This window comes from Caretta caretta, chromosome 3 (assembly GCF_965140235.1).
Source record: "Caretta caretta isolate rCarCar2 chromosome 3, rCarCar1.hap1, whole genome shotgun sequence".
Taxonomy (NCBI): Eukaryota; Metazoa; Chordata; order Testudines; family Cheloniidae; genus Caretta; species Caretta caretta.
This window is the reverse complement of record NC_134208.1, coordinates 109,691,462-109,718,036: the sequence shown is the minus strand read 5'-3', so window position 1 is coordinate 109,718,036 and position 26,575 is coordinate 109,691,462. Positions and strand designations below refer to the sequence as shown.

The window sequence follows — 26,575 nt, the reverse complement described above, 5'->3', positions numbered from 1 at the left end:
CCCGGATCCCGGCCCCACGGAGCTTACAGGCTCGTTGGCGCCTGTTAATTTCTTGACACAAGCCCAGAGCGGCATCTCTGCAGGGGAAGCTGCTGCACCCCCTTATAACTGAGTTAAAATAGGGGTGTGGGGGTGTGTGCGGGGGCGAGGTAATATCTTGTATTGGACCAGCTTCTGTTGGTGGGAGAGACCAGCTTTGGAGTTACTCAGAGCTCATCTTCAGGTCCAGGTTAAAAGACACCGCTGGGGTTAAACTGGTGCAGCTTTGTGCCTAGACTGGAGCTGGGGCACCGGGGTGTTGGGCTCCAGCACTCAGGGCTTGTCTTCCCTAGAGTTGGCTACTTTGAATTAATTGGCCAATCCGTTCACTTGAGGCAAAATAACTAGCGAAGGCAGAGAGCTGGACAGCCCAGCAACTGCAAGCCTGGTACAAGCAGCTGAGTGAAGTCTGAGTCTGGGCACTGGATTTAGTATGTTTACTCACGAGTGACCAAAAGTCAGCACCTCAAGTTTACCCCTCATCTAAGGGCACAGCTACACTAGAGAGTTCAGAGTAGCCCAGCTGCATGGGTACAGTCAAGGTCACCGATATCTAAAATTACCCTTATGGAGCTTACAAATCAGGATGTGGACATAAACTGCAAGCAAAGTGTCTGGGTTAGTGTCTCCTGGACTAGGGAGGTGTCAGTTGCACCTTTCTGCAATAGGCCGGCCCTCTGTGCCTGAAGGAGATTCACCCAAGGGAGGGCAGGCAGGAGTATAACCATCTGCCTGCCTTCGTGGATTGTACATTGAGTGAGAGCCATAGTAGCCACACCAGAAGATGTTTGAATGCGTTCAGTCAGTCTCTCATCACATTCTCATCCTGATCAGCACTCCCACATTTGTGGTTACGCTGCCTTCATGGAAGGTGTATGTGTTGCTGGTTGCACAATATTTTTGCCACAAGGTTTTCTGGGACGAAACAGGCCCTTTATTTAGAAAAGACATAAAATATCTCAGGTCTGTCTTCTGACTGGAATAGGGTTACCATATGTCCTGGTTTTCCCAGACATAGTCTCTTTTTTGAGCTTCCTTTCTCTGTCTGTGTGGATTTTTCTAATAACAGGAAATGTCCAGGGTTTTTGCAGAGCAGCTCAGAAAGAGCTCCAGTTGGTCCCTCCCTTGCATCCTCAGCTGATTGGTTCGTTCCCCTGCAGCCACAGTTGCTGGATCCCGCACACCTAGGCCCCAGCTCCCATTCCTGGGGAGAGGGTCCTGCCGGGAGGCACTGACTGATGGCTATTGCTGTGCCCCGGGCTTGCACCAGCCACACAGCCACCATGACAGGGAACGTCACTGCCCCTCATCTCCAGTGAGTACTTCTGCTGTAGGTACCCCCTCCAGTACCCCCAACTGTACCCCTCCCGCTCCCCCTTCCCCCCATGCTCCCTCCCTCTCTGGCAGTGTCCTCTTTTTTGGGAACCTGCAATATGGTAAACCTATACTGGAAATACAGAAAGAGCTTCTGTGGCAGAGTGTAACTTTGCCATCAAGTGTACAGTATATACAAACACAAACAGCAATTAGGTTTTATTTTGTCTGCGCTTTATCATTAACATTTCCTCCTCCACCCCTAATTTTCTTGTGTGTCTTGCAGGCTAAAGAAGCATTGGAAAATGGGGAAGTTCCTGTTGGCTGCCTTATGGTCTACAACAATGAGATCCTAGGAAAGGGGAGGAATGAGGTGAATGAGACTAAGAATGTAAGTCACAAAAAAAGCCCTATCAAAAAGTACACACTACGTGCAATGGGAATTTCACAATTGACCTCAGTGGGGCCTGGATTTCCCCCATATGTGCACATTTTGTTTTCTTTTCATATATGTTTCAAATTTCTGTCTCTGCACACCTAACCCCTCTTTTCAGTAAATTAGCCTTTCTGTCTTTTTTTTTTTTTTTTTTTGCTATCACTTTTTGCATGTTTATTTTTCAGAGCATGGTCTAGTTATTTCAGTATGCTTTTGCTATCACCTGGGACATTTGTGTACTTACTGACTGTAATTTATGTGAGTGATGGATTTCAGAAGTTTCCACTTATCTACTTATCAGTAATTCCTCTAGGTAGAGCTATTTATGACAAGAAATAAACAAAAATCAGAAAAGGAAGTTGATATACACAGATATAACATGGCTATATACAAATACATATATTATACCTTGTATATTTTCCTGAATTCATATTTACAGTTAAAGCAGCATCCAAATTTCCTGTGACTATAGGACACTGAAGATAATGCATTATAATGTAGACTACTGGTAATTTTTATTTTTTTCCGTATATTTGTGGACATCATAAATTATGCAGGAGAGCCTTGCTAATTCATACTAATGACTGGGAGAGATGACAGATAATTGATTTTTTTAGTTTAGCATTTAAATGAACAAAACAAGGATATCTCTTTGCAAAATGTACTTTGACCAGTGTAGTTAGGTTTTATTTACTTACTATGACAATAATTTACTTACTATGACAATAATACGTCATAGGATTGATGTTAGTGTATGTTCTCAAAAGTTAGTTTTAGTAATATGAGACCTAACTCTAGTATTCTTCTATGAAAACTTCCCTGGGAAGAAAGACAATACCAGGACTACTAGTTTTGGTATGCAAGTTATAGGATAGGCATTTTCGCAAAGTTCAACTGTATTGTTTACCCAAATTATGTCAATAACAAAGACTTTTGCTATACTGAATTTCTGCTTTCAATATTTAGACCCAGTTCTTGCAATCAGATCTGTGTGGGTGGATGCTAAGCCCCACAGAGCCCTATACAAGTCAATGGGGCTCTGTGCAGGTAGAAAGGTTTGCCCCCAAATGGATCTGATTGCAGATTCAGGTCCTCGATTTGTATTATGTCTCATCCAGTCCAAAAACAAAATTAAAAAAAGGAGGCTTATAAATTCAGTTTCAGAGAGATGGTAGTAAGTCTAATGACCCACTTCCATTTGTGTTAGACGATAATGCACAACCTTTTTGTAACAGCTTTGCTTCTCATCTCTAGTTAATGAAAATTAGAAGTGTAGTACATGTTAGGGGGTTCAGTTTAAAATCCTTATGAACACTTCTCCCATCACTGAAATACAGGCACCTCTTGGATGACCTACAACACGTATTTAATCAGTACTACACCATTATTTAGAAAATAAAGTGAAGAATACTAAATCCAATTAGGGAGAATGTACTGTTATAAGACAGAATGTAACGGTAGAAGTCAATCACAAAAAATCAGCAGTAGCATCTCTACTCCTACAGAAAAAAAGCATGAAGGGAACTTTAGGCACCCAAGTTTCACATTTTTGTGGCTTGATTTTCAGAAGTGCTGAGCACACACCACTCACATTGAAGTAATTGGGAACTGAGGGTGCTCAGCACTTCTGAGTATCTCACCCTTGTTCTTCAGTGACTACAAGCAGTCTGGGTCTTGAATGAAAGATGGTGTTACAGTGGGGTGACCAGATAGCAAGTGTGAAAAATCGGGACGGGGGTGGGGGCAGGGGGTAATAGGATTCTATGTAAGAAAAAGCCCCAAATATCGGGATTGTCCTTATAAAATCGGGACATCTGGTCACCCTGTGATTACTTACTAGAAAATATGTAAGCAGGAAAAAACCAAAATGTCTTCAATATTTCTCCTCGTATTTTCTCACACCATTTTCTGGCATTAGTTGACTAGGCACAAAGTGAACTGCTAAGGGCACTCAACATCCCTTCTCCCTATTCCAAAACGGGTCATTTTTGTCGAAAGATTTATTTTCTGAAATCTCTCCAAATTTTGCCAGCAATTGAAATCTCTGGTTATTCTGCATATTGTCACATATGTTCTCTTTCTGTTCCATATGCCAATAGCAATATATGTAAGACTAGTGAGGCAACCTCGTCTACCAGCCTTATCTTAAAATTGTTTATCATCTGGTTCCTCCTTCTTGCTAAGGTTGGGGATAGGAGGAAGGGCTGTATATATTACAGAATCTTTCGTGTTGCTTAGTAGGAGCATGTATTTAGATTCAGCCCTTCAAGATTGTTAGGCTTGTCATTACTTGAATTTATTGGGCAACAGTGCAACAAATATCTTTGTAAGGCATTCTTTTTAAACAACCTGGCAATAGGTGCACAAGACCTAGCCAGCATTGTTTTCCCTCTGGCAGCTCCCACGCTTGCCTGATTGTTCTCAGTCTTTCCTCAGACAACCCTACTATTTCCTCTGTAATAATACATGTGGCCTTCCCAGCAAGAAACATTTCTGGAATTTGTTTATGTGCAGGCATACCCCTCCCACTAAACTGTTATCCCTTTAAGATGCTTTGTTACCACATGGAGGCTTCTCCTCTCTATTTATCTCCTGTTTAGTCATGCCAGCATGCGTCTTTGCCCAGAGCATCTTGCAAGTACCGTGTGTAATCACTGAAAAGGAAATTTTGTTTTCACTCATAAATTACTAATGATGCCCTGAGATAAAATAGAACTACCAGCTTTAGCCCTGTCACTCTCACTTGTTGATTCTTGTGTAAGATTTAGATTGTTCTTCAGGGCAGGATACTTTTGGGCACTGTATTAATAGCATCATAAGTTTCTTCCCTAATGACTTCACTTTCAGGTAATGCCTATTCTTCCAACACCTTTTATTGCTCTTCTATAACAATAATTATTTTCTTATTCCATCGTTACTGTTTATCTGTTTTTTCCTTTATACAATAATTAATTAATATGTAGCACACAAATGCTATGCAAACAGTAATTTTTATATATTGGTCTTAAAGGAGATTATAAATGGACTTATATGATGTAATATGAAAGTGACCACATGGACAACCCATATGAAAATGACACATAGGTTTGTTTCAATATACCTGTTCACAAAGTCATATTTTAAGGCCATGTGTTGTTCCACTAATGTGGACTCAATCCTCATCTACATCCAGCTCATGGTTGGTGCAGTTGAGTTGGTGTGGGGGCAAGCAGAAGTGACTCTATCTTCATGCCTCCTGTGATCTTCAGGGCATACTTTAGAGCAGTCAAACAGGGCTGCTCTAAATTACATTGACTATGATGGTTTCCTGGGAATCAGTCTGCTGGCCAGGGATTAATGGAGTGCAGTGAGCTAACTCCCAGGCACTCTCAATGCACACAGCCTTCATAGATTCTTAGGGTCCGAGGCCAGAAGGGACTGTTGTGTCAGACTAGATGATCATAGGCCATACACTTTCCCCAAAATATTTCCTGGAGCATAAATTTTAGGAAAACATCTAATCTCAATTTAAAAAATTGCCAGTGATGGAGAATCCACCATGACCCATGGTCAATTGTTCCAACGGTTAATTACCCTCACTGTTAAAAATGTACACCTTATTTCCACTCTGAATTTGTCTAGCTTCAATCTCCAGCCATTAAATCGTGTTATACTTTTTTCAGCTAGATTGAAGAACCCATTATCAAATATTTGTTCCCTATGTAAGTATTTATAGACTGTAATCATGGCACTTGATAAACCTTAACAAACCTACTCTTTGTTAAGCTAAATAAATTGAGCTCCTTGAGACTGTCACTTTGTTTTCTAATCCTTTAATCATTCTCATGGGTCTTCTCTGAACCCTCTCTGATTTTTCAACATCTTGAATTGGATCCTTCTGGATACCAGAACTGGACACAGTATTCCAGTAGCAGTTGTACCAGTGCCAAATACAGGGAGGAAATAGCCTCTCTACTCCTACGCAAGAGTCCCCTTTTTATGCATCGATGGATTGCATTAGCCTTTTTGGCCACAGCATTGCACTGGGATCTCATGTTCAGCAGGTTACCTACCAGAATCCTCAAATCATTTTTAGTGTCAACCTTCACTGAGGAATCCTCAGCTACCATATTAAGGCAATGTTAAGGTCACATTTCATCACTAAGTATGTGGGAATTACATCTAAATATTGATTTAGATCCACATATAGATTCTAAATGTGAATCTAAATATGAATTTACAATTATTAGTTTTAGCAACATAAGATTTTATTAGTAACCTATTTATCTGTATACATGGGCCCCATCACCTTAATATCCAAGCACATCACAATCAACAGTGAATTTAGCTTCATGGCACCCTAATAAGGTATTATTCCTATTTTACAGATTGAAAATAAAGTCACAAAGATGAAGTGACTTGGCCAGCATCACACAGGAAGTGAGTGGCAGAGCCGGGAGTTGAACTCAGATCTCCCACATTCCAGTTCAGTGCTGGGTAACAAAAAAAATCCTTTTCCTAACTAAGGATTTAAAAAAATAAAATTATCTAGGCAATATTCATTCAAACACGGCTACTCTCTGATACTTGATACATTGCCACTGTAATAGAAATGAAAATAACTGATTTTTAATAAACAAGGCGTAGCCCATCTTGTTTTTATTAAAAAGAAATAATTTTATGGTGGTGTGTTCTCATTTCACTTGAGTGGATAAGGTTAATAGGGGTAATATGTTTAAAGTTGCAGATCAATGCAAGCCTTTTTTGTCTCCCTATTAATTCCCAGGCTACTCGACATGCAGAAATGGTAGCAATCGATCAGGTCCTAGACTGGTGTCATCAACACAACAAGGATCCTTCGGAAGTTTTTGCACACACAGTGTTGTATGTAACTGTAGAGCCTTGTATTATGTGTGCAGCTGCCCTGCGCTTGATGAGTATCCTTTGGTTCTGATTCATGCTGGGAAACCATATCTTGGTATGTTACTTTCAAGTAAATCATTTGGTAATGAACCAGTGGAGAAGAGCTTGATGTTGTCAAACAAAGCTTTATAGGGTACCGGTGTATCTGCTCAGAGAACGTGCCCATGCTACAGTTCCTATATGGAGGCCATATGACCAAGGATGAGTGATTTAAGGATAAGAGAAAGCAATTTGCAAACCTGGCAAATACATTGTTTTCTCTTAGGGGTGTGAAAGTAAATCTCAGAAAGAGCCTGTTACTGTATACAATTAATTAATCCCACGCAAGTGTCCAGTTTTAGAAAATGTAACAAACTAGTTATATGTTGTTTCCAATGTGTCCCCTTTGGGATCTCTTCTCTCCCATCTTCAAAGGCTAGAGCAGGATGACCCCATCCTTCCATCTGCAGAAGGCATGCTCCATGTGTTACCCAGAACAGCCAGCCCAGGAGTGAGGGTTGAGTGCAGACTAATTTTATTAAGAGTACAGGCACAATTTACTGAACTCAGATGGCCAGTAAAATCAGGATACTCTGCTTCATACCACTCTTTTCTCATTAACTTAGTTCCTTAACTCTTTCATATAAATCCCACTGGTTGTATATGGCTGTCAAAATGAGCGATTTGGAGGTTGTGGCTCAGTCTTGAACATCTCCTCTGCTAACTTAACAGACCCTGGGGAACCATTTCAGGTAAAACATCAAGATGTGTGCCTTCTTGTATTTAATGTTTAAAACAATGAATGTAGTTACAGTTGGTGATGAGAAACTGAGATAGTGAGGCTGTAAAAGGGTTTCTGACATGAGCAAGAACATACTGATCACATCACAACATAAGCACCTGCTTTTTAGATTGACCACCCTGCTGATCAGTGGTGGGATAGAGAGGAAACTTGCTTGTAAGACTACAGTTTGAGAGCTTTGTGCAGTCTTCTCCTGAAAGATTATTCTGATATTCAAGCTGAAAATGGGTATTAGCTCTCAGATATGCCCAACTATGTAAAGGAAAAGGCTACTTCTATAGTAAATGTTTTTTTCAAGGAATTGCAGTGGGATGAATGTGTACAAGTTAGCTTCTTTTTAAGTGGGTGTACTCTCTGCAATTAGTGGTGTTATTGAAAACATCCTAGCTCGTTATTTTTCCTATCATTCCCCTTCACATATTTGGGCAGGTTACTGTACATTTTGTGGGTGGGAGTGTTACTTTTGAAGGGCCAAGGAGGCCTCAGAATTGATTTCTAGGAATAGTATCATAGAAGAACTACTTGATAGGAACCTAATTTACAAATACCCACTTGCATGTTTCTTATATTCCCAAGAGTTAGTGTGATTTACAGAAGTAATCGGAAAGTACACTGCTAGTATGTGGAGGAGGGAAGGGTGGTTGCAGAAGAGTTTTTGTTATAATTCCTATGGAGGATGAGCAGGTCTGCCAACTACTATGCTAAGCCTCAGCCTAATTTTAAAAACAGACAAGGTCTTCATCCTGAAAATGAGGGTTTCTGATCACAGATAATTAGAGGTATACTCTCAGTAAACAGAAAAGGCAGTACAAATTCTGTGCAATTATCCTACACCTCAGGTATTACTGTGTGGCACAAGGCATCTTGGTTTTGGATGCTTTAATGAACATAGAGTTCTAATTTCAACAGTGCATTGCTGGTTATCGCGCTGAAGAAGCAGTGGACATGTTAAAAACCTTCTACAGACAAGAAAATCCAAATGGTAAGTTTCCTTTTTTTTTTGTTGCAATTACCGTAACCCTAATCATAAGTTAAAAGAATTCTGGCACAGGCATTGTCATCTTTCACTTTCCATGTCCTTTTTTCCCCTCCATCCTTTCTGGCAGCACCGAAATCAAAAGTACGGAAAAAGGAATGCAATAAGTGATAGTCCTCTACTGATGGAAAACTGAAAGATAACAAAATAATGTTTTGTGGGAAAAGATCTCTTCAGAGTTCCCTTTGATACAGCATTTGGGTATGGAATGGAAACATTAATGAACTTCAAATATGTTTATCTGTATGGTTTCACTAGTTGAATGTTATTGGTTTCTGTCATTTTCTATGGCGAGTAGGTTGAATGATTTTTAATCACCAAACATAGCCTTTATGAAGAACATATGGCTTCTGTTTGGTGGGGAATATTTTGAATTTTAGTTCAGACTGAACTTCTTTTCAGCCATATAGATTCAGCGCTCCATTGGAGTAACTGCCATTCTGTACAGCACATGGATGAATATCTGTGTCCTTTCGTCTATGGAGCAGCCTCTTGCTGTTAGACCAAAGATACTTGTAGAGACTAGATCAGTACCAAAAGTGGATAAACAAGCCCCTTAGAAAGTTACTTTCATATACATATCATACTGCATATTGAATTAGAATACAGTTAGGAGTTACAAGAGGGTAACAAAAGGACAGTTAAGCAACTATACCGATCTTGAAAACTGAGATCAGACCAATGTAACAGTTCATTGTTTTCCACTGTATATCTACTGTAGGCCAAACTTTCAAAGAGCTTCTGAAAAGTCACATATGAAAAGGCAGATATTTATACAAAATTACATGTCAGACTACTTGATTTGCATAAACAAATGGTGATTTGCATAAACAAATTCCAGTTTTGCCTGCATAATATTTGTACGTGAAGGTTTTGGAGGTTGCCATGAAAGTTGGTCCCTCTTACCCCTCTCTTGAATGTTAGCATATAGAAAAAGATTACAGTTAAGAATTAAATCCACCAGTCAGTTGGACTCATTCTAAACTACTAAATCATGGCATTTGAAATGTGTAATCACAAATGTGAAAACTAGGAAAGGAAAATGGCAGTAAGAAAAAGAGAACCAGATGCATGACAGTCTACCTTTTGGAGCATTTGTTATTTAAATGTCACTTACATATGCTTTTGCTTGGCCATGCTGTAATTCATAATCCAGAAGAGGGCCTTACTGTTCCACTAATGAGTAAAAAATATAGGTCCAAGTTGAATCCTTGATTATATTGCTTTTGGTGGATATTTATCTTGAGGAAAAAACATCTTGTGATTTAGTCGGTTGATTTGCAGAAATTTTGAGAAATGTCTTATTTTTTATTACAGAAGAGAGATTAGAATTCTATGGATACAAAAGTCAAAATCATGGTACAATTACATATTTTCTACAATTAGAGTAACATGTTGAAAAAGTGGAATTTTTTGGTTTTTATGGTAAAATAAAAAAACTAATTTGCCACCAGTTCCCCCAACACCTTGAAATTTATTTTTATACAATTTTCTCAATGCTTATAGTTTACTGAATGGAGGGAAAAGGAACTAAAAAAAAAAATTGTGTTGGGCTCCTATATGCTATTTTTAAATATTACTGTTATTTACAAGATTTTAAAATTATTCCTTTTGTTTACATTTTCAGTCTATTGAATTTCCTGACCCATTGGACCTCAGTTGCTGCTGGTCTGAGTCTTTTCTTTCCTATAACCAAATAAAATGTTACTGCATTTGTAGATTCATCAGCATCAACAGAGATTATGTACTGCTGAAAGGAGATTCTGTCAATTCCCTTCCTTCAGTAAGCAAGGGCTGCAAGGGACCCTGAAACAGACTGCCTAAATATCCACAATTTAGATAACATAGGTCCAGATCTCACTGTGGGGACGGATATACCAGTGGTTAAGGCACTTGACTGGTGGCTGGGATAGGAGTTAAATTCCTGGCTTTAACACAAGCTTCTTTGATTACTTTGAACAAGTCATTTTAAGGCCCAGATCCACGAAAGGTATTTAGGTGCCTAATTCCCTTTGAAATAAATGGGAGTTAGGCACCTAAATACTTTTTGAGGATCTGGGCCTTATACTCTCTGCCTCCATTCTCCATCTGTAAAATGGATACCAATACTTCCCTATCTCACTAGTGTGTTGAAAGGACAAATTAATTAATATTTGAAACTGGTCATGGGAACCATTTAAGTACATAGATCACTGCTAATAGGAAAATTAAATAGTTCTGAAGCCATGCCTGATTTTGCCATCCTTACTTACATTGAGGAATGCTTACTTGCATGAGGAGTAGTCACTGAAGTCAATGGGACTATTCACATGAGTAATAATTGAGCAAGAACCAGGGCTGAAGAATCAAGCTGTTGGGTAGCAGGACTGCATAACGCACACGGTACAGCTGAAGATGGTTGACACAGTGAGAGTCTATCTAGGACTTTTGAACTGGGACAAAAGATGGCAAGTGGGATTCTTTAGAAGAAACCCATCTTAGAGGGAGGTTCTTCTTTCTCTAAAATTGTCAGGATATTGATCCTTGTGAGAGGCCAAATATATTGCTGGGTCATATTTCAGATAGCAGGGGTGAGAAAGCCGTACCCAAACCACTGGCTTTTTCTAATCTGGTCAAATTCTAGCTTCTAGGACAAAGTTATAATGAAGTGAAAAAACCCAGACTAAATCTGGTGGTGACATTTCTAAGTCTCTGGTAGGGTTGATTATCCCTTCAAACAGGTAAAGCAGAAAAGAAAAAAAGGCCAGTTACAGGCTCCTAAAAATCTTTTCAGTGCTAACCCACCTGAAATCAGTGGGACCGCTCATGCGCTTAACTGTTTTCAGGATCAAGGCTTTAGTCTCTATTACCAACACTTTTTGTAGTATTAGAACTGATGCTAAATTTGCATGTTCCCCAGCCTCATGTTGGTCTGTTGGGGTTCCAAAATGGACTCTCCTGGGTATTGATGAATCCTTGATGAAGGACTTGAAAGGGAACCAATTTCTCTCCTCTGAAAAAGCAAAATTAGGTTACAAAACCTATTTCCTTGTTATGGAAAATATTCATGGATTTTAGTCTCTCTCTCCTGACTTGAAAAAATACATTGATAGATCAATAGATAAAGATACTCCTAACAGCTACATGCCCCCAAAGCCTGTTAGAAAATGTTGGCGTTGTTGTATTGTACTGTATTTATATTGGGTGCCTCAAGTCCTATTAACTGCTGTTGCGGCTGTAGGTGTTCAATACATTTGAAAATTATGTACCTAAATACGTGTCTGAGTTTTAGGCAGCTGAGTTTGAGAAGTTTAACCTAATAGAGAAATCGAGCTATGTAAAAAATCTACAGGCTTTATAGTGTGTCCATTTAGAACTGGGACGTAACCTACCTTTTAGTTATTCTGTCACCTTAAACAAAAAATCTTAGTCCTAAAATTCTTGGGCTCAATTCTTGCTGCTCTCGAAACTAATATATATATTCCATTTTATAATATGCCCTTTTCACCAGCTCAGTGCACATTTACTTAATCATTAAAACTGCATAAATTAACACATCACATTTATAAAACCATAGAAGAAGCCTTCAGTGTAAAATAACCAATAAACCCCTCTAAGCAAAATTATTCAAAATAAAATTGTGCTTCTCAAATCTACTACAATATTTTGCATGCATTAACAATATAGGGGAAAAGAAGAGCCAGATGACACAATTTACTGGGTTTCTTATAAACCTTTGAATGTCCCTCAGAAAAGGCTATTTAAGTAGGAAGGGAGTGAGAGATGAAGTTCTGTTATTGAGTAGAAATTAAAAGGGCCATTTTCAACACGGCAAAAAGTTAACAACGGAGTACCCGAAATATCAGGACCTGTATTGTTTCAATACGTTTATTATCGATTTAGAAAAGGTAGTGAACAATGAAGCAGTAAAGGTTACAGATGAAACAAAATTCTTCGGATTAGTCAAGAATAGAGAAGACTGGGGGATTTCAGAGGGACCTAACAGGATAGGTGAATCAGCAACTAGATGACTGATAAAATTCAAGATGACAAAGGCAAGGTAATATACTTTTGTAAGAAATAATTTTTGCTACTTGTGCATATTGCTGGATTCTAAATTTTCTAAAGGAAAGAGACCAAGATATCAATATGGAAGCTCAATAAAAACCTTTGCTTGATGTTAAGCTGCAGTCAGAAAAGCAAACAAACAGGAACAATGCATGAAGATCAGAATAGAGAATGATAATGAAAGTATCATCCTATTATAGCAAACAATGGTAGGGCCTGTGACGTTATCTGATTAAAATATGACCATATAGATCATTGTTGCAACCACTGTTACATATTTGCAACAAATCTTACACAAATGTGGCGTGTAAGATGTCTATGAAAAGGTTATGATTTGCTGGTTACAATTATGCTATTTGTATGCATGTATCAGTTTTGTATTTGAAGTTACAAATATTGGCTCCATACCTGGATTTCAAATGTTTGATTCTGGGGTAACGCCCACAAGGTAGTTAGCCAGCACATCTTGGAGGGACGATTCAAATTGAGTGGCCCATCAAAAGGACACTTAACTGACAATGGACCATGAGAGACGTCCATCTACACTTAATGGAATTTTCCTACAAACATGCTGTCTGGGTAATGATTTCCTGCTGTGACTGAGCAAAATCGGTCATGGACATGTGACTCCAAACACCATCTTGTTACTGTAATTTTCCACGGTAAGAACAATGGGATTCTCTCCACATGGCAGAAGATATAAAAGGCTCTGGAAATACATCCATTTTGCCTCTTTCTAGCCCAAGCCTCTGGACTATGAACTTATACTAATGGGAGCATTCTAACCAATGGACTGAGGACCTTCCAATGATTTGGAAGCAGCCAGAGACTAGACTTAAGCCAGCAGTTTATTCCATCACTGCTACAAGCCTGAACCAAGAACTTTGCAATTATTGTATGTATTTGATTCCTTTAACCATTTTTAACACTCACCTTTCTTTCTTTTTTTATGAATAAACCTTTAGATTTTAGATACTAAAGGATTGGCAACAGCGTGATTTTTGGGTAAGATCTAAGTTATATATTGACCTGGGTGTGTGGCTGGTCCTTTGGGATCAGAATAACCTTTAATTTGAAGAGATTGGTTTTAAAGAACCACTCATCTCTAAATCCAGTGTTTTTGGTGGCAATATAAGAAGTGGAATGCTTAAGGAAACTGCTTTTATGACTTCTTGTTAGCCAGTGAGGTGAAACAGATGTTTACTTTTGTTGCTGGTTTGGTATATTCTGTGGGGAATTAGCCACCAGTCTTGGGGTGCATCTGCCCTATTTCTCAGCGGTTTGTCCTGAATTTGGCATTCTCAGTTGTGGCTCACTGAGGCATGGTTACAAGCCCTCACCTGAAAAACTCTTCAGTTTGTATCCCCTCTCCCCCCCAATCTCAAAGACATAGTAGAAAGAGAAATTCAGAGGTGAATGACAAAAATGAAAAGACTTCTATGTGGAGAGAAAGAAAAGGTTGGGATGGATTAATTTACAGAGGAGATGAATAAGAGGGGACACGATAGAGGTCTAAAAATAGTGATGGTATAGAAAAGGTATATGGGATGTCCTGTGTATCATCTCAGTATAAGAACGAGGTAATGATCAATTAAAGGCATCAAATTTACAAGTAAGAGAATTTTTAATACAGTGCATTATTAATGGCTAATGAGAGTCACGTTTTGGGGTGCAACCCAGAGTCGCGATAGGTTGTGTCACCACTTGTCCTGTAACCTTGAGTGCCTTAAAATGCTCTACTGCTTTAGCATCCCAGTCTGGATGCTTCCAGCCAGCATATAAGCATGCACTGAATCTCTGTGTGATAAAAAGCCCTGGTTCAGCAACTTTGACTCCAGCAGCCTGCTTGACACACCACAGCAACACTCTGGTCTCCACCAGTCTTGGTTACTACTAGCCATGTGATCCCAACACACACCCCAGTCCCGAATTTCCCCAAAACTCTGCCCTGAAGCGTCCAGCTCTGGCCTGGAATATGTAGGCAAGTAATAAGGTCTGCTACTCTCCACATAGCAGTTATTTTGCTTTAAGTGGTGTTAACAATCGCTTCAATTCAAATACAGCACTGGGTTGGTGGAGATTAAAAGTAAAATGAGTTTATTAACAAAAAGGATTTTAAGTGAGTTCGTGCATAAGGGATAAAGTCAGAAATGGTTACAAGCAAAAAAAAAGTGAAAAACACTTTCTGCTGATTAAGAAATAACAAAACTACAGTCTTGGTTCAAGGTAAGATTCTTACCATGCTTCCTACCAGCAAGATGGCTGACCACCCAGTCGGTAAGGATCTCCCACCAAGTCCAAAGTACTTGTTTCCTTTGTCATCTTAGGTGAAAGGGAACTTGGGGTTCTATGCCCTTCTCTTTTATAGTGCAATGAGCTTTTGAAATGTATCTTTCTCAAAGTCCCGTGCCCCTGCTGTGAGGAAATGTGCCATGAAGTCTGATGGAGAAGGTTTCATGCAGGTTTATTCCTTGCTGGTGCTTTCTACAATGAAAATTAATCTTTTTCTGCAGCCTCCGATATACCAGAGAGTCACCACTTGACTGGTTGCCAGTTGTTTGTGATTGTGCTTGAATGGAGGTGTCGGCCTTTCCTTTGGAAAAAATCTGTTTACCCACTACCCAGACTTGTCCCTAAACACATTTTAGTCCCGTGTTTCCTTCACATTTGTACAGTCCTTTGGACCTTTACTATTTCTGCACCACACAAGAATATTAAGGACCAGGTTGTTATGGTTTTCCAATAACACCTTACATGACACAGTGAATTGGGCTACACTGAACTCATCAGGCCAACTGAAACTCACTACCAGATACCCGTGAGCCCCTTGCCCTCTGGCATTGGGATGCTGTTAGAGTCAGAATAAGTTACATAGCTCAAGTTATTATTTTAACAAGGGATCTAAACCCTCATATTTTAGGGCATAAACCAACAACTAACAGATGGCGGTTAAGAAGAACCTTCCTCTAAAGGACATGTTATTCCATAACTGTCTATTATGAGTTTTTGCATACCTTCCTCTGAATTGTCTGTTAGTGGTCACTCAGAGACAGGATATTAGATTGTCTGTTGGGCTGTTCTAGTAATTCTGATATCCCCAACAACCAGTCAAAACATTATTTCATGAAAAATTTAATAAAATTGATAGACCTTGCATCACATTTTTATGCTCTACAAACCCAGACTCTGTCAGACCGTCAGGAAGATAGGTTTCAGATTTGTGAACTCTCTGCCAGAGTATGCTGTTCCTGCTTCCTTTGAAGTAGAATTCCAGGGTCAGAACCATGAAGACCTCCACAGCCTACCTCAATTATTGGTATGGAACGCAGGACATTATAGTCAGGACTTAAAGCATATAATGATTTACTGATCCAGATTGAACCTTGACCTCAGCTGGAAACAAATAGGAATCGGTTGCTGCTTTTGGAGCACAGGTGTAATGTGTTCCATAGAAAAATCTTTGCCAGGTAGGCAGGTAGCCACAATGTGGCAAGTAGGTTTCACGTGTAGAGAGCATTACAGCAAACCAGGGTGGAGGTGACCAAGGCATGAAAAACTGGTAGGTTCCACATGCTGAAGAAATGATTACAGCCTCACCAGGGGCCTATCCAAAGCCTATTGTAGTCAATGGGAATCTTAGACTTCACTGGGCTTGCCTCAAGACCAACGTGAATGTTAAACAGAGCATCCTTGGTGTCAAGGTTCCTCCCCCACTCTGAACTCTAGGGTACAGATGTGGGGACCTGCATGAAAAACCTCCTAAGCTTATCTTTACCAGCTTAGGTCAAAACTTCCCCAAGGTACAAAATATTCCACCCTTTGTCCTTGGATTGGCCGCTACCACCACCAAACTAATACTGGTTACTGGGGAAGAGCTGTTTGGACGTGTCTTTCCCCCCAAAATACTCCCCAAAACCTTGCACCCCACTTCCTGGACAAGGTTTGGTAAGAAGCCTCACCAATTTGCCTAGGTGACTACAGACCCAGACCCTTGGATCTTAAGAACAATGAACAATCCTCCCAACACTTGCACCCCCCCTTTCCTGGGAAATGTTGGATAAAAAGCCTCACCAATTTGCACAGGTGACCACAGACCCAAACCCTTGGATCTGAGAACAATGAAAAAGCATTCAGTTTTCTTACAAGAAGACTTTTAATAAAAATAGAAGTAAATAGAAATAAAGAAATCCCCCTTGTAAAATCAGGATGGTAGATACCTTACAAAGTAATTAGATTTAAAACATAGAGAACCCCTCTAGGCAAAACCTTAAGTTACAAAAAAGATACACAGACAGAAATAGTTATTCTATTCAGCACAGTTCTTTTCTCAGCCATTTAAAGAAATCATAATCTAACACATACCTAGCTAGATTACTTACTAAAAGTTCTAAGACTCCATTCCTGGTCTATCCCTAGCAAAGACAGACTATAGACAGACACACAGACCCTTTGTTTCTCTCCCTCCTCCCAGCTTTTGAAAGTATCTTGTCTCCTCATTGGTCATTTTGGTCAGGTGCCAGCGAGGTTACCTTTAGCTTCTTAACCCTTTACAGGTGAGAGGAGCTTTCCCCTGGCCAGGAGGGATTTCAAAGGGGTTTACCCTTCCCTTTATATTTATGACACTTGGCTATCAATGCCACCTGGAAATCTCAGTGCAATCTTATTAATTATGTAAATTATTTTCAAATGACTTTTGTTTCATTATTTCTATTTTTGTTTGTTTCTTACAGTGTGGCCAAGAGACATGAAAAGGTACAGAAAACATACCCACAGCTTGTACGACATAGAATTAATTTAAGTATTTTAAATGCAGACTTCCCCAGCCCCCCAAAATATGCTGCCACATCAGACTTACCTTGGACTGTATCTTCTCCAGTTTAAATCACAAAATTCTGTGACCTTATTTCAGCCATTGGCTTGCTTGTCAATAGATTTTGACATGAAAATCTGTTGAACCAACTTGAAGGGCAAGAGCACAAAGCTACATGGCTCTGTCTGTGCTAAATGGACTGTGATTGACAATCCAAAGATATAATAAGTATGTTTTGTGACTGGCACGGCAGGAGAAAGCATTAATTTAAATTACAACTTGGGGCTTTGAAAGGCTTATTGAGCCATTCCATTCTCATTATGAGCTCCTTCCACTATTTGAGATTAAGTGATACCTTTACATGACAGTTTTATTTATTTAAATATGTACATTTATGGAGTTCTTCTATTAAGTGTTTGAAATGTCTGCAGGTCTCTTGCAGAGATGTATATGCAGCATGGCCCATAATTACCTTGGCAGGCTTGGAGCACTGATAAAAGATTATATTTTTAAAAGTAAAGTCCTCAAACTTTCACAGGGCTTGGCAGGAAACCTATTCCTCTGTTGTATCTGGAGCAAGTTCTGGGGAGATAGCCTGCAGCCAGGAGCGCCAGTGTAACTGTTAAATCTTAAAAGAAAAGGGCAGTAACTGTTAAATCTTAAAAGAAAAGGCTTTTGACACTAACAGAGGAAAGGAGAGAGGAAGACAATTAGTGCTAGAGAACAAGAAACAGCTGTTTAATCATTTGTTTTGCCTTGTGGCTGCCAATATACAAGCTTATAATTAAAATACACATAGAAATAGGTCATTTTATATTAATTCTCTAAGGCAGGCCTTTATCTTTTTAAGGAACCACCTCTGAAGTGAGGTTATTTGAATTTTTCAAAATTGTTCTAAGCCAAGAATGATAATTTCTTTCTTTAACTGATTTTTTTTTTCAGAAGTTTCTGGTATGGCAGATGGCCTGTAGTGATCCAATAGGATATAAAACTCTAGTTAGGTAGTCACTTGGCAATAAAATGAGTTAGCCTAGTTTCCATAGAGATGTTAAATGTTTTCAATGCTGTCTTACTTTTGTCTCTTTCAAAATATGCATGATTAAAAAATAAGAAAAAGGTAAGATTAAAATAAAATAAAAAGCTTAGGACTCCGTGGACATGATGGTTTAGAGCTGTTTGATTAATCTTGCCTTTCTTAAGGGATGTTATGTTTGTTAGCCTCATATAGCCTGAGGACAGAAGGAATGGGTTTGTTGCTTTCTGGCTGAAGAGCAACTCAGTGACCTCAGCTATGAATGTGTCCACCAGCTATTCTTATTTCGAGAGAACTAGACAGAGCGAGTGTGTGTGTGTGTCCACCAGCTATTCTTATTTCTTTTAGAGTGGGTGTGTGAGAGAGAGAGAGACAGAGCAAGCCAGCTACTCTTATTCCTTTTAGGGGTGTGTGTGTGTGAGAGAGAGAGAAAAAAATGTGTCTGCTAGTTACTCTCATTCCTTTTAGAGGTGTGTGTGCATGTGCACATGTAGGTGTTGATGATACTGTTGGGTAAAGTAGGGGCAATTTCTGGAATTAAGGAATTGGTCAGATTTTAATGATATGGGGTGAAATCCTGCCCACAGTGAAGTCAATGGCAAAACTGCCATTGGGATAGTTGGAGCCAAGATTTCACCTGCTGTTTTTCCATTTTAATATGGTTAAAAAATACATTTTGTTGCGAGGCTTTTGGCTTTTGTAAGCTTATTTATAAGTGACTATCATGAAAAATTCACTCAGTGTCCACAGCACCCTATATTCCACTTCTGTGAAAAAGAAGCCTTGAATTTTGAGATGCAGCCATTAGATTGCATTACACTGTGACATGTTAGTTGCTCAGATACCCTGGTGATGGGAATAGACCAGGCGTAAACGGGTGTGGGCAGGGGGAAGGACTAATAAAAGATGTGGAGACTGAGGATTCCTGGGAAATTGTGGCCCTAACTCCCAGACTGTCCTCCATCATTTCACACAAGAATGCTTAGCAACATCACCACAGTTGACAGATTTGCCATGTGGCCACTGGCTACTTTAAGAATAGCTAATGCTATGGCTCCCCTTCCCAAAAGGCTCTCATGTATGGGGTAGCACAGGGAAGCCATTTCAGTATGCTGATAACATCCAACTGTATGGCTCTCTTGTCTTGCTTGAATAGCATTGTGGTCCAGTGCCTCAGCCACTGTTCAGTTCAGACAGGGCTGTGGATGAGAACAAGCTGGCTGAAGCTCAGCTCATCAGAAATGGAGGAGAGGACTGGGTTTGGGGAAGCTGCAGAAGAGATAGCGGAGATAATAGATCAACCTCTTCGATTGAGGAAGTGAATTCACCACTCATCACCAAAGTTTAGGACTTAGGGAGTGATTTTAGACTGCCAGCTTCTGTTAGAGGATCATCTTGCAGCAGTAACTAAGGTGGCTTTTTACACTCTGTGCCTAGCCAGGATGTTGCAACTTTTACTTTTGGATGTGGATTTTGCTATTGCTAGCCATGCCTTTGCCACCTGCAATATGCTCTGTGGGACGACCGCTTAAAATCCTTCAGAGACCGATGCTGGTGCAGAACACAGCAGTTCACTTACTGAGTGGGGCATCTTGCTGGGAGCACATAACACTAGAATTCCAGGATCTCAGCTGGTTGCCTATCGGTCTCTGAGTGAAGTTTAAGGTATTAGTTCTGACCTATAGAGCCCTAAATGGCTTTGAACCTGCCTACCTGAGGGATCTCATCTCTTCTATGACATACTGCCATAGCTGTGATCAGCAGAGGCTCTCAAGTTTGATTTTCCTCCTTAGAAATATGAGGGGGCTGCTGGTACTGTTTTCTCTGCAAGCGCCCCAGGACTTTAACTGGTTTCCCACCTTGGTCTGAAATTGCTCAAACTTCAGAACCTTCCAGGCATACTGCAAAAGCCACCCATTTGACACAGTTTGAGGGAAAAGATGAGGATATATCCCTTGGGAGAGAAGTAAAAGGGGCTTTTCTGTTTTGATTTACTGGCTGGATGAGTTAGCTTGTTCCCCTTTTACTATTATTTAATATTGCTGGATGGTCATCATTCTGTAACTATAATTAATTAGGAAACCTAGAGCTTTCTCTGAGAGTGTTTATTAGTACAGCTAAATAATAATTAATAAATAATGCTGTTCCAAGCATCACTAAATAACCAGAATATTTTACACAGTTGGAGAACATATGCTAAGAGCATCTGTTCTCCGGTTCTTCCACTCCCTGACCTCTGTCCCTATGTATGGTCTGTCTGCCACATGGAATTTTTGTGCAGGTGTCATTAGCAACTACATAGATGTTTGTGTGTGTAGGGATATTCCATGTGCCATCTTTTTCCTGCCTGCACTCGCACTTCATGCATTTTTCTTTGATTTGCTTCTCCAAAGTCCCCATCAAATTGAGCAGTGACAAGTGGAGAGGAGCACTTACGTTGGAGTCATGTAATAGCCCTGCTCCTTGCTTTGCAAACGATCCATATGAGTCAGGCTAGTGCATCAAATTGATGAAAACTTTTTTAAAAAATGGGTGAAGATGAATTTGGGCATCTCACATAATTTTGCTGCCAGGAGAAGAGTAGTTTTTATTTTATTTGTATTAAGAAAATGTTCTTACTTTTAAACATGAAATCAATCCAGTTTGTTTGTGATTTACAGCATTACTCAAGCAAATGTCACTTTAATGTTTGAACAGAATTGTGTAGCTACCTTTGTGTTCTCTGGCTTCACTCATAAACTCATGCTGTCATCAGGCCAAGAATCCCCAGGCTCTGAAAGGAGATGGACAGCTCCTAAGTGGCCAAACCTGTTCTTGTTAATCCTCTCCACAAAGACAGCTGCTACTTCATTTCAATGTGATTCATTTGCTTATCCTCCACACTGCAGAGTCTACAGTTTATTTCCAACCACTTTTGCAGGGCTGCTGCTGTTGGCAGTAGCAGTCTAAAGGAATCACTCACATGCACACACATATGGACTTACTGAGTGTGCTCTGTAGTTTTTAAATTTGTTGTGTAATAATTTGCTAACTTGGGGCTTTTTCTAGTAGGGCATCTAGCACCTCCAGTGAGATCTTGAGGAGCCTTCACTCCCATTGACTTCAGCAAACTTCTTAGCTTCTTGCACAACAGGACTCTTAATTACTTCGACTTGAAAATACCTTAATAGCATTTCCATCTTGGGGGATGTCTAGCAACTGCAGCTTGAGAAATCTTTAGGTTTAGGGATTTTTAAAAAAAAATATTCCAGCAGCGTTCAGTGTTGTACCTTGCCTGCACACCAGGGGGCAGCTGGAGATCTGAATGTCAACAGATGCCTTAGAGCCTTACACAGTGAGTTGACTCCTTGGCCCATTCCCACCCCACCCATTCTTTACCTTAGCTTTGTGCCAGGGCTCTCTTTTAAATGTTTGTTTATCTCATTTTGTTGTGTTTTACTATCACTCCTATTTCAATAGTTTCCTTGTTCACTGTGGCAGCTCTTAATGCAGATATGGCATGTCTTTATTCTTACTGCTAAATTCCCTGTATCATAGGCTAGATGCATAAATGGGAGTACTATGATGTGTTTAGGATGTTATTTCCTATGCTTTTTGATACTTACACATTTTAGGCCATCTTTCCAGTCTTCCCCAGTCATTATCTGGCACAGTTTTCAGCAGCCTTCAGACTACATGAATCTCTGTTGTGAGCCTAGTCCAGTGCTGAGCCAGCCAAGGATCAGGGTTCTGCAAAAGTAACTTAAAGCAATCTTTGCACTCACCACATCTGGTCTAGCACTCAGTACAGCCAGCGAGACTAAAGAATGGGGTTCTCTCTTTTTCCTGTGCATTTCATTTCTGCCTCATGTTTGTTCTGTTTCTCTCAGTTGGAAACATGGTGAACCTGCACCATGTGACCAACAAGTGCTCCATGGATCAGAGGTGATGAATCTCTGTCCTGTCTGATGTATTTCTAGCACCTTCCTATTGGAGATCTTTTTTCCAATTACAAAAGAGGATTTGCCCAAAAGGAGTTGGAGATATTAACTCATGATTGACTTTACATTTTCCAGGATCATGTATCTGCCATTTATTAAAAATTTTAAGGGTTAAATCTGAATCCATGTGGTCCTATTAGTTTTTAAAGCAAAACTCCCCATCAGAATCAAAATCAATGGAGATTTTGGATGCCATCAGTTTTAACACAGGTTTTCGCCACTGGATAGGAGTATCCTTGCTTTTATCATACTTTTTAAAAATCTGGATAGGAGCCCAAATTTCTCAGTGGTTATCACAATACTTTTGCTGGAATGAACTGATGATTCATGTTGAATCATCCAACACCCTAAAAGTATGGAAATAAAGGGAAAGAATTGTGTGTTCCTTTCAACCTTCATATTGCCTACAAAGCAATCAATGACTCTCCCCAACGGTCCATGAGGCTTTCATTCCCAGCTCCAACAGGTACTCAAAAAGCAACACCAACTTCATCAAATGTGGACTCTAACACAAACAATTAACAGTTACCTTATACACCTTTGTATCAATAGAGCAACACACCTGACACACATTCCATGAATATGGAAAATTATTCTGCCTTAGCAGTGATGAGGTCCCCACCAGACTCCCACTCCATCACTACCCATTTCTTTATGGTCAGGGTAGAAAAGATGAGTCTTGCAATGCACATGGAAATGAATAAATTCAGGTCACTGTATAGACCAAGGGGAAGACATGCTTTCGAAAAGCTCATGTACCTAATGAAGAATACCCTGCCAGCAGCCCCTTGCTCTTATGCTAATGAGGCTTCAACTCAGGTGCCTCCAATACTGCAACTGTGGCATAATAGCATTTGGAGATAAGTATTCTCTTGTCAAATGCTTTCTACAGCATCTAAGGAAATAGCATGGAGAGGGTGCTCTGCATCCTTCACGCTGCACAGTAGATTCACCAAGCATCATAACCCCAGCTGAGCCATCATCACACCCGAGAAGGATGAGCAATAGCTTTCACAATGTTTGCAAGTCTTTGGGGCAACTTTTTTTTTAAAAAAAACTTTGTTTATGTCATCTTAAACCATTTACATATGAATTGCTGCTAATGAGGACTTGCACACTTGGCTTTCCAGCAGACTTGCAACAAGACAAAAATTATGGATACAATTATAGTAGTATGGCAGAGGAGTAGGCAGAGCACTAAATGGTTTTTGGGTAAACAAAGAAGTCAGCTGCTGTTTATGGGTGGGGTGCAGCCCAGTTAGGGGCTGTTGGGTTTTATTTTTATGATTACTTGAGAATTTTAAAAATAGCAAATTATAATAGGCCTATAGATTCTGTATCACCTTTTCTGATTAATGTGAACCTCAAGATTAGATACTAAAATATTCTCCATAAAAGGTACTGTTCTGGAATTTTCTGGATGATATTTTAGTCTATGTCTTTATATTCTTATTAATCAAAGGATTTTGGACTGTAATTTAATTATTGCAAATGGTCCATCATTGAGTTTTCTGGTGGGGAGAGAGGTAAGAAAAATCTAGGCTGCAATTAATGCTGCAATGAAACCCTTTTCCTCTACATATCTAAAAACATTTCAGTAGATTAGGAGCCAAATGAGACTAAAAGAGCTTACAACATTCTATTAGAAAGTCGTCTTCACCCAGAGCTTTTCCAGAGCCCAGAGATTTTATGGCTTCTTTTTTCCCCTCTGCTATAGGACTACCTAACTGTGCTCTAATTTCCTGAGGAATTATAAGTATTTCCATTTTATTTAAGAGACCTTGAGTCAGTTCAGATGTGGCAGCTGACTCAGAGTAATTATGTAGGTTTTTAGAACTCAAGAGACATCACCGAGGTCCAGAGGTTTTGTAACTCATGCACCAGATGACCAAGCAGAGAGATGATATTACACACTGTGCTTTCTTGTTCTTAAACTGCACTGCCAGCAGCTTCCTAGCCATTTCCCTGTGCTCACGGTTTCTTTGTCATAATAGGGAAAGACCACATCCACCATTTTGTCAGGAATCTTTGCTTTCACTCCTCAAGTAAGTACAAATAAAATGTAATTTTGTGTCTGAATTCCAGTGAGCAACAGAACGCCCACCTCCATATCACTTCCACATAGCCACTCCTATAGATTACTCAAGTTCCTTTGGTGAGTAATTTGAATGAATGAGGATGCATAGTGAGCTCTCATTGGAATTCAGAAGCTCTCACGTATCATGATGATTGATGTGGCATAAGAATACCGACTTTATCAGAAATTCAGTTGAATGGGGCCAGATTGATGTATTACCTTACTCTGCTAATTCCATTGACTGATTATAAAGTACTATTCAATGCAATTAAGGGTATCAGTCTGGCCTATAGAAATGTATTTACCTACTTCACAATGAAAGAATAGGGTTGGAAGTGGAAAATTTTGACAGAGGGAAAAAAGAGAGTAGAGAGTGGGTCAGAAAAATTCTAATAGAACAGTAAATACAGTGAGCCAAAGTCATCTCTCATGTATTACTTCACTGAAGCCCAGATTATATTCCATCTGCAGGGCACCTATTTGTGACAGGTTAGCGTTTGGAAAGGAAGATGGTTCTATTTCTAATACACTGGCCACAAGCTTCCACAAGTTTTGCTAACAACATGTTTGTAATGAATCATCATTGGGGGAAGAGGAGAAAAATGGTCTGAGGAAAAAATAAATATTGTGCACTCAAACTAGTTGAAGAAATGAGCTGTGCATTTAGGGGAATACAGTGGGGCTAAGGATTCTACTCCTCACTACTAGCCCTTTTAAAGCTGCTCTGAAGCTACATCTGAAAGATAAGTGAGAAGTAGTGGACAGGGCCAGTTTCTGTTTCCCCTGGTATGTTGAAACAGTGAATCCATGCCAGGTACAGACCCACTGGACATACCACTACTTTACCAGCTTAGAATCCCTCTCCCTCTGTGCTCCTATACATACTGTCACTCCAGATCTATTCCACAAGGGTAGAGCGGAGTCACTTTGTTTCCAGGCCTTTGTGCTGATGTGTTTGAGGCCATGAGTGCCTATAAAGCAGGGATCGGCAACCTTTGGCACGTGGCCCGTGGCTGGGCCGGTTTGTTTACCTGCTGCGTCCGCAGGTTCGGCTGATCGCAGCTCCCACTGGCTGCAGTTCGCTACTCCAGGCCGATGGGGGCTGCAGGAAGCAGTGACCAGCACATTCCTCAGCCCGCGCCAGTGGGAGCCGCGATCTGCCGAACCTGCAGACGCGGCAGGTAAACAAACCTGCCCGGCCTGCCAGGGGGCTTACCCTGGTGGACCACGTGCCGAAGGTTGCCGATCCCTGCTATAAAAGAAGGATTTGACCTTTGAACTCGAGTCTTGCATGAGCAAATGGAAACAAGCAATTTAAGGATTTAAGCGATTTAATGGAAACAAGCGATTCGTTATCTCCCCTGGTAAGCATGCAATCACCTTTTAGATATTTAATTATTTTTCAGTAGGTCATGTCACTTTCTGAACAATTAAATAGTTACTCCCTGTAGAATACTAAGCAATTTGAAGAGAGACTACAATACAACTCAAAAGCAAGGGGTGACCAGGCAATTCATTAATACCATTATATTAACTTGTGTAAAATTAGCTGACATGAAATCAATTCCATGTTCATTAAATTGTGTTCCCCTTCAGTACATTTAATCTAAAAAAAGAAAAAGGAGGAAAAGACTACAGTCCATAAATTATTTCTAAATAGTGTGCTCTAGATTGATGGTAACTAGAACTGTCTCAATTCTGTATTTATATTATAATAACTGCAAAAAGAAAAGGAGGACTTGTGGCACCTTAGAGACTAACAAATTTATTTGAGCATGAGCTGTAACTCACGAAAGCTTATGCTCAAATAAATTTGTTAGTCTCTAAGGTGCCACAAGTACTCCTTTTCTTTTTGCGGATACAGACTAACACGGCTGCTACTCTGAAACCTGTCATTATAATAACTGTTTCATATGCATACATTACATATTATAGCAATTATACCAGCTGAAAAAAATAAATTTGATGTAGATAATAAATTAATGCCTATTTTACCATTCATTAACATCTTATCTTTGCTAGGAAATGCCTTTTTTTATTCCACACTATAGAATATACTGTAAGATTAATTCAACTACACAATATAACCGTATAATTTAGCTATTTAGATTTCTAAATAC

At 39.7% G+C, this 26,575-nt stretch overlaps 1 protein-coding gene across 4 annotated transcripts in view; it reads left to right on the top strand.

Annotated features, from left to right (window-relative positions):
• Positions 1-26,575, top strand: part of ADAT2 (adenosine deaminase tRNA specific 2) — a 35,693-nt gene that overhangs the window by 312 nt on the left and 8,806 nt on the right. The window contains exons 2-7 of one of the 4 annotated variants that reach the window (XR_007355793.2): positions 1,640-1,744; positions 6,555-6,705; positions 7,316-7,422; positions 8,382-8,454; positions 8,579-8,709; positions 10,136-13,535. Coding sequence is in view for 3 of the 4 variants with exons in the window: in XM_048844356.2 (XP_048700313.1) it covers positions 1,640-1,744; positions 6,555-6,705; positions 7,316-7,422; positions 8,382-8,454; positions 8,579-8,619 (477 nt within the window). In the remaining variant the exon portion in view is untranslated. Of the gene's footprint in view, positions 1-1,639; positions 1,745-6,554; positions 6,706-7,315; positions 7,423-8,381; positions 8,455-8,578; positions 13,536-26,575 lie in introns of those variants that run through there. The other 3 variants (XM_048844357.2, XM_048844356.2, XM_048844355.2) reach the window with 3 other exon arrangements.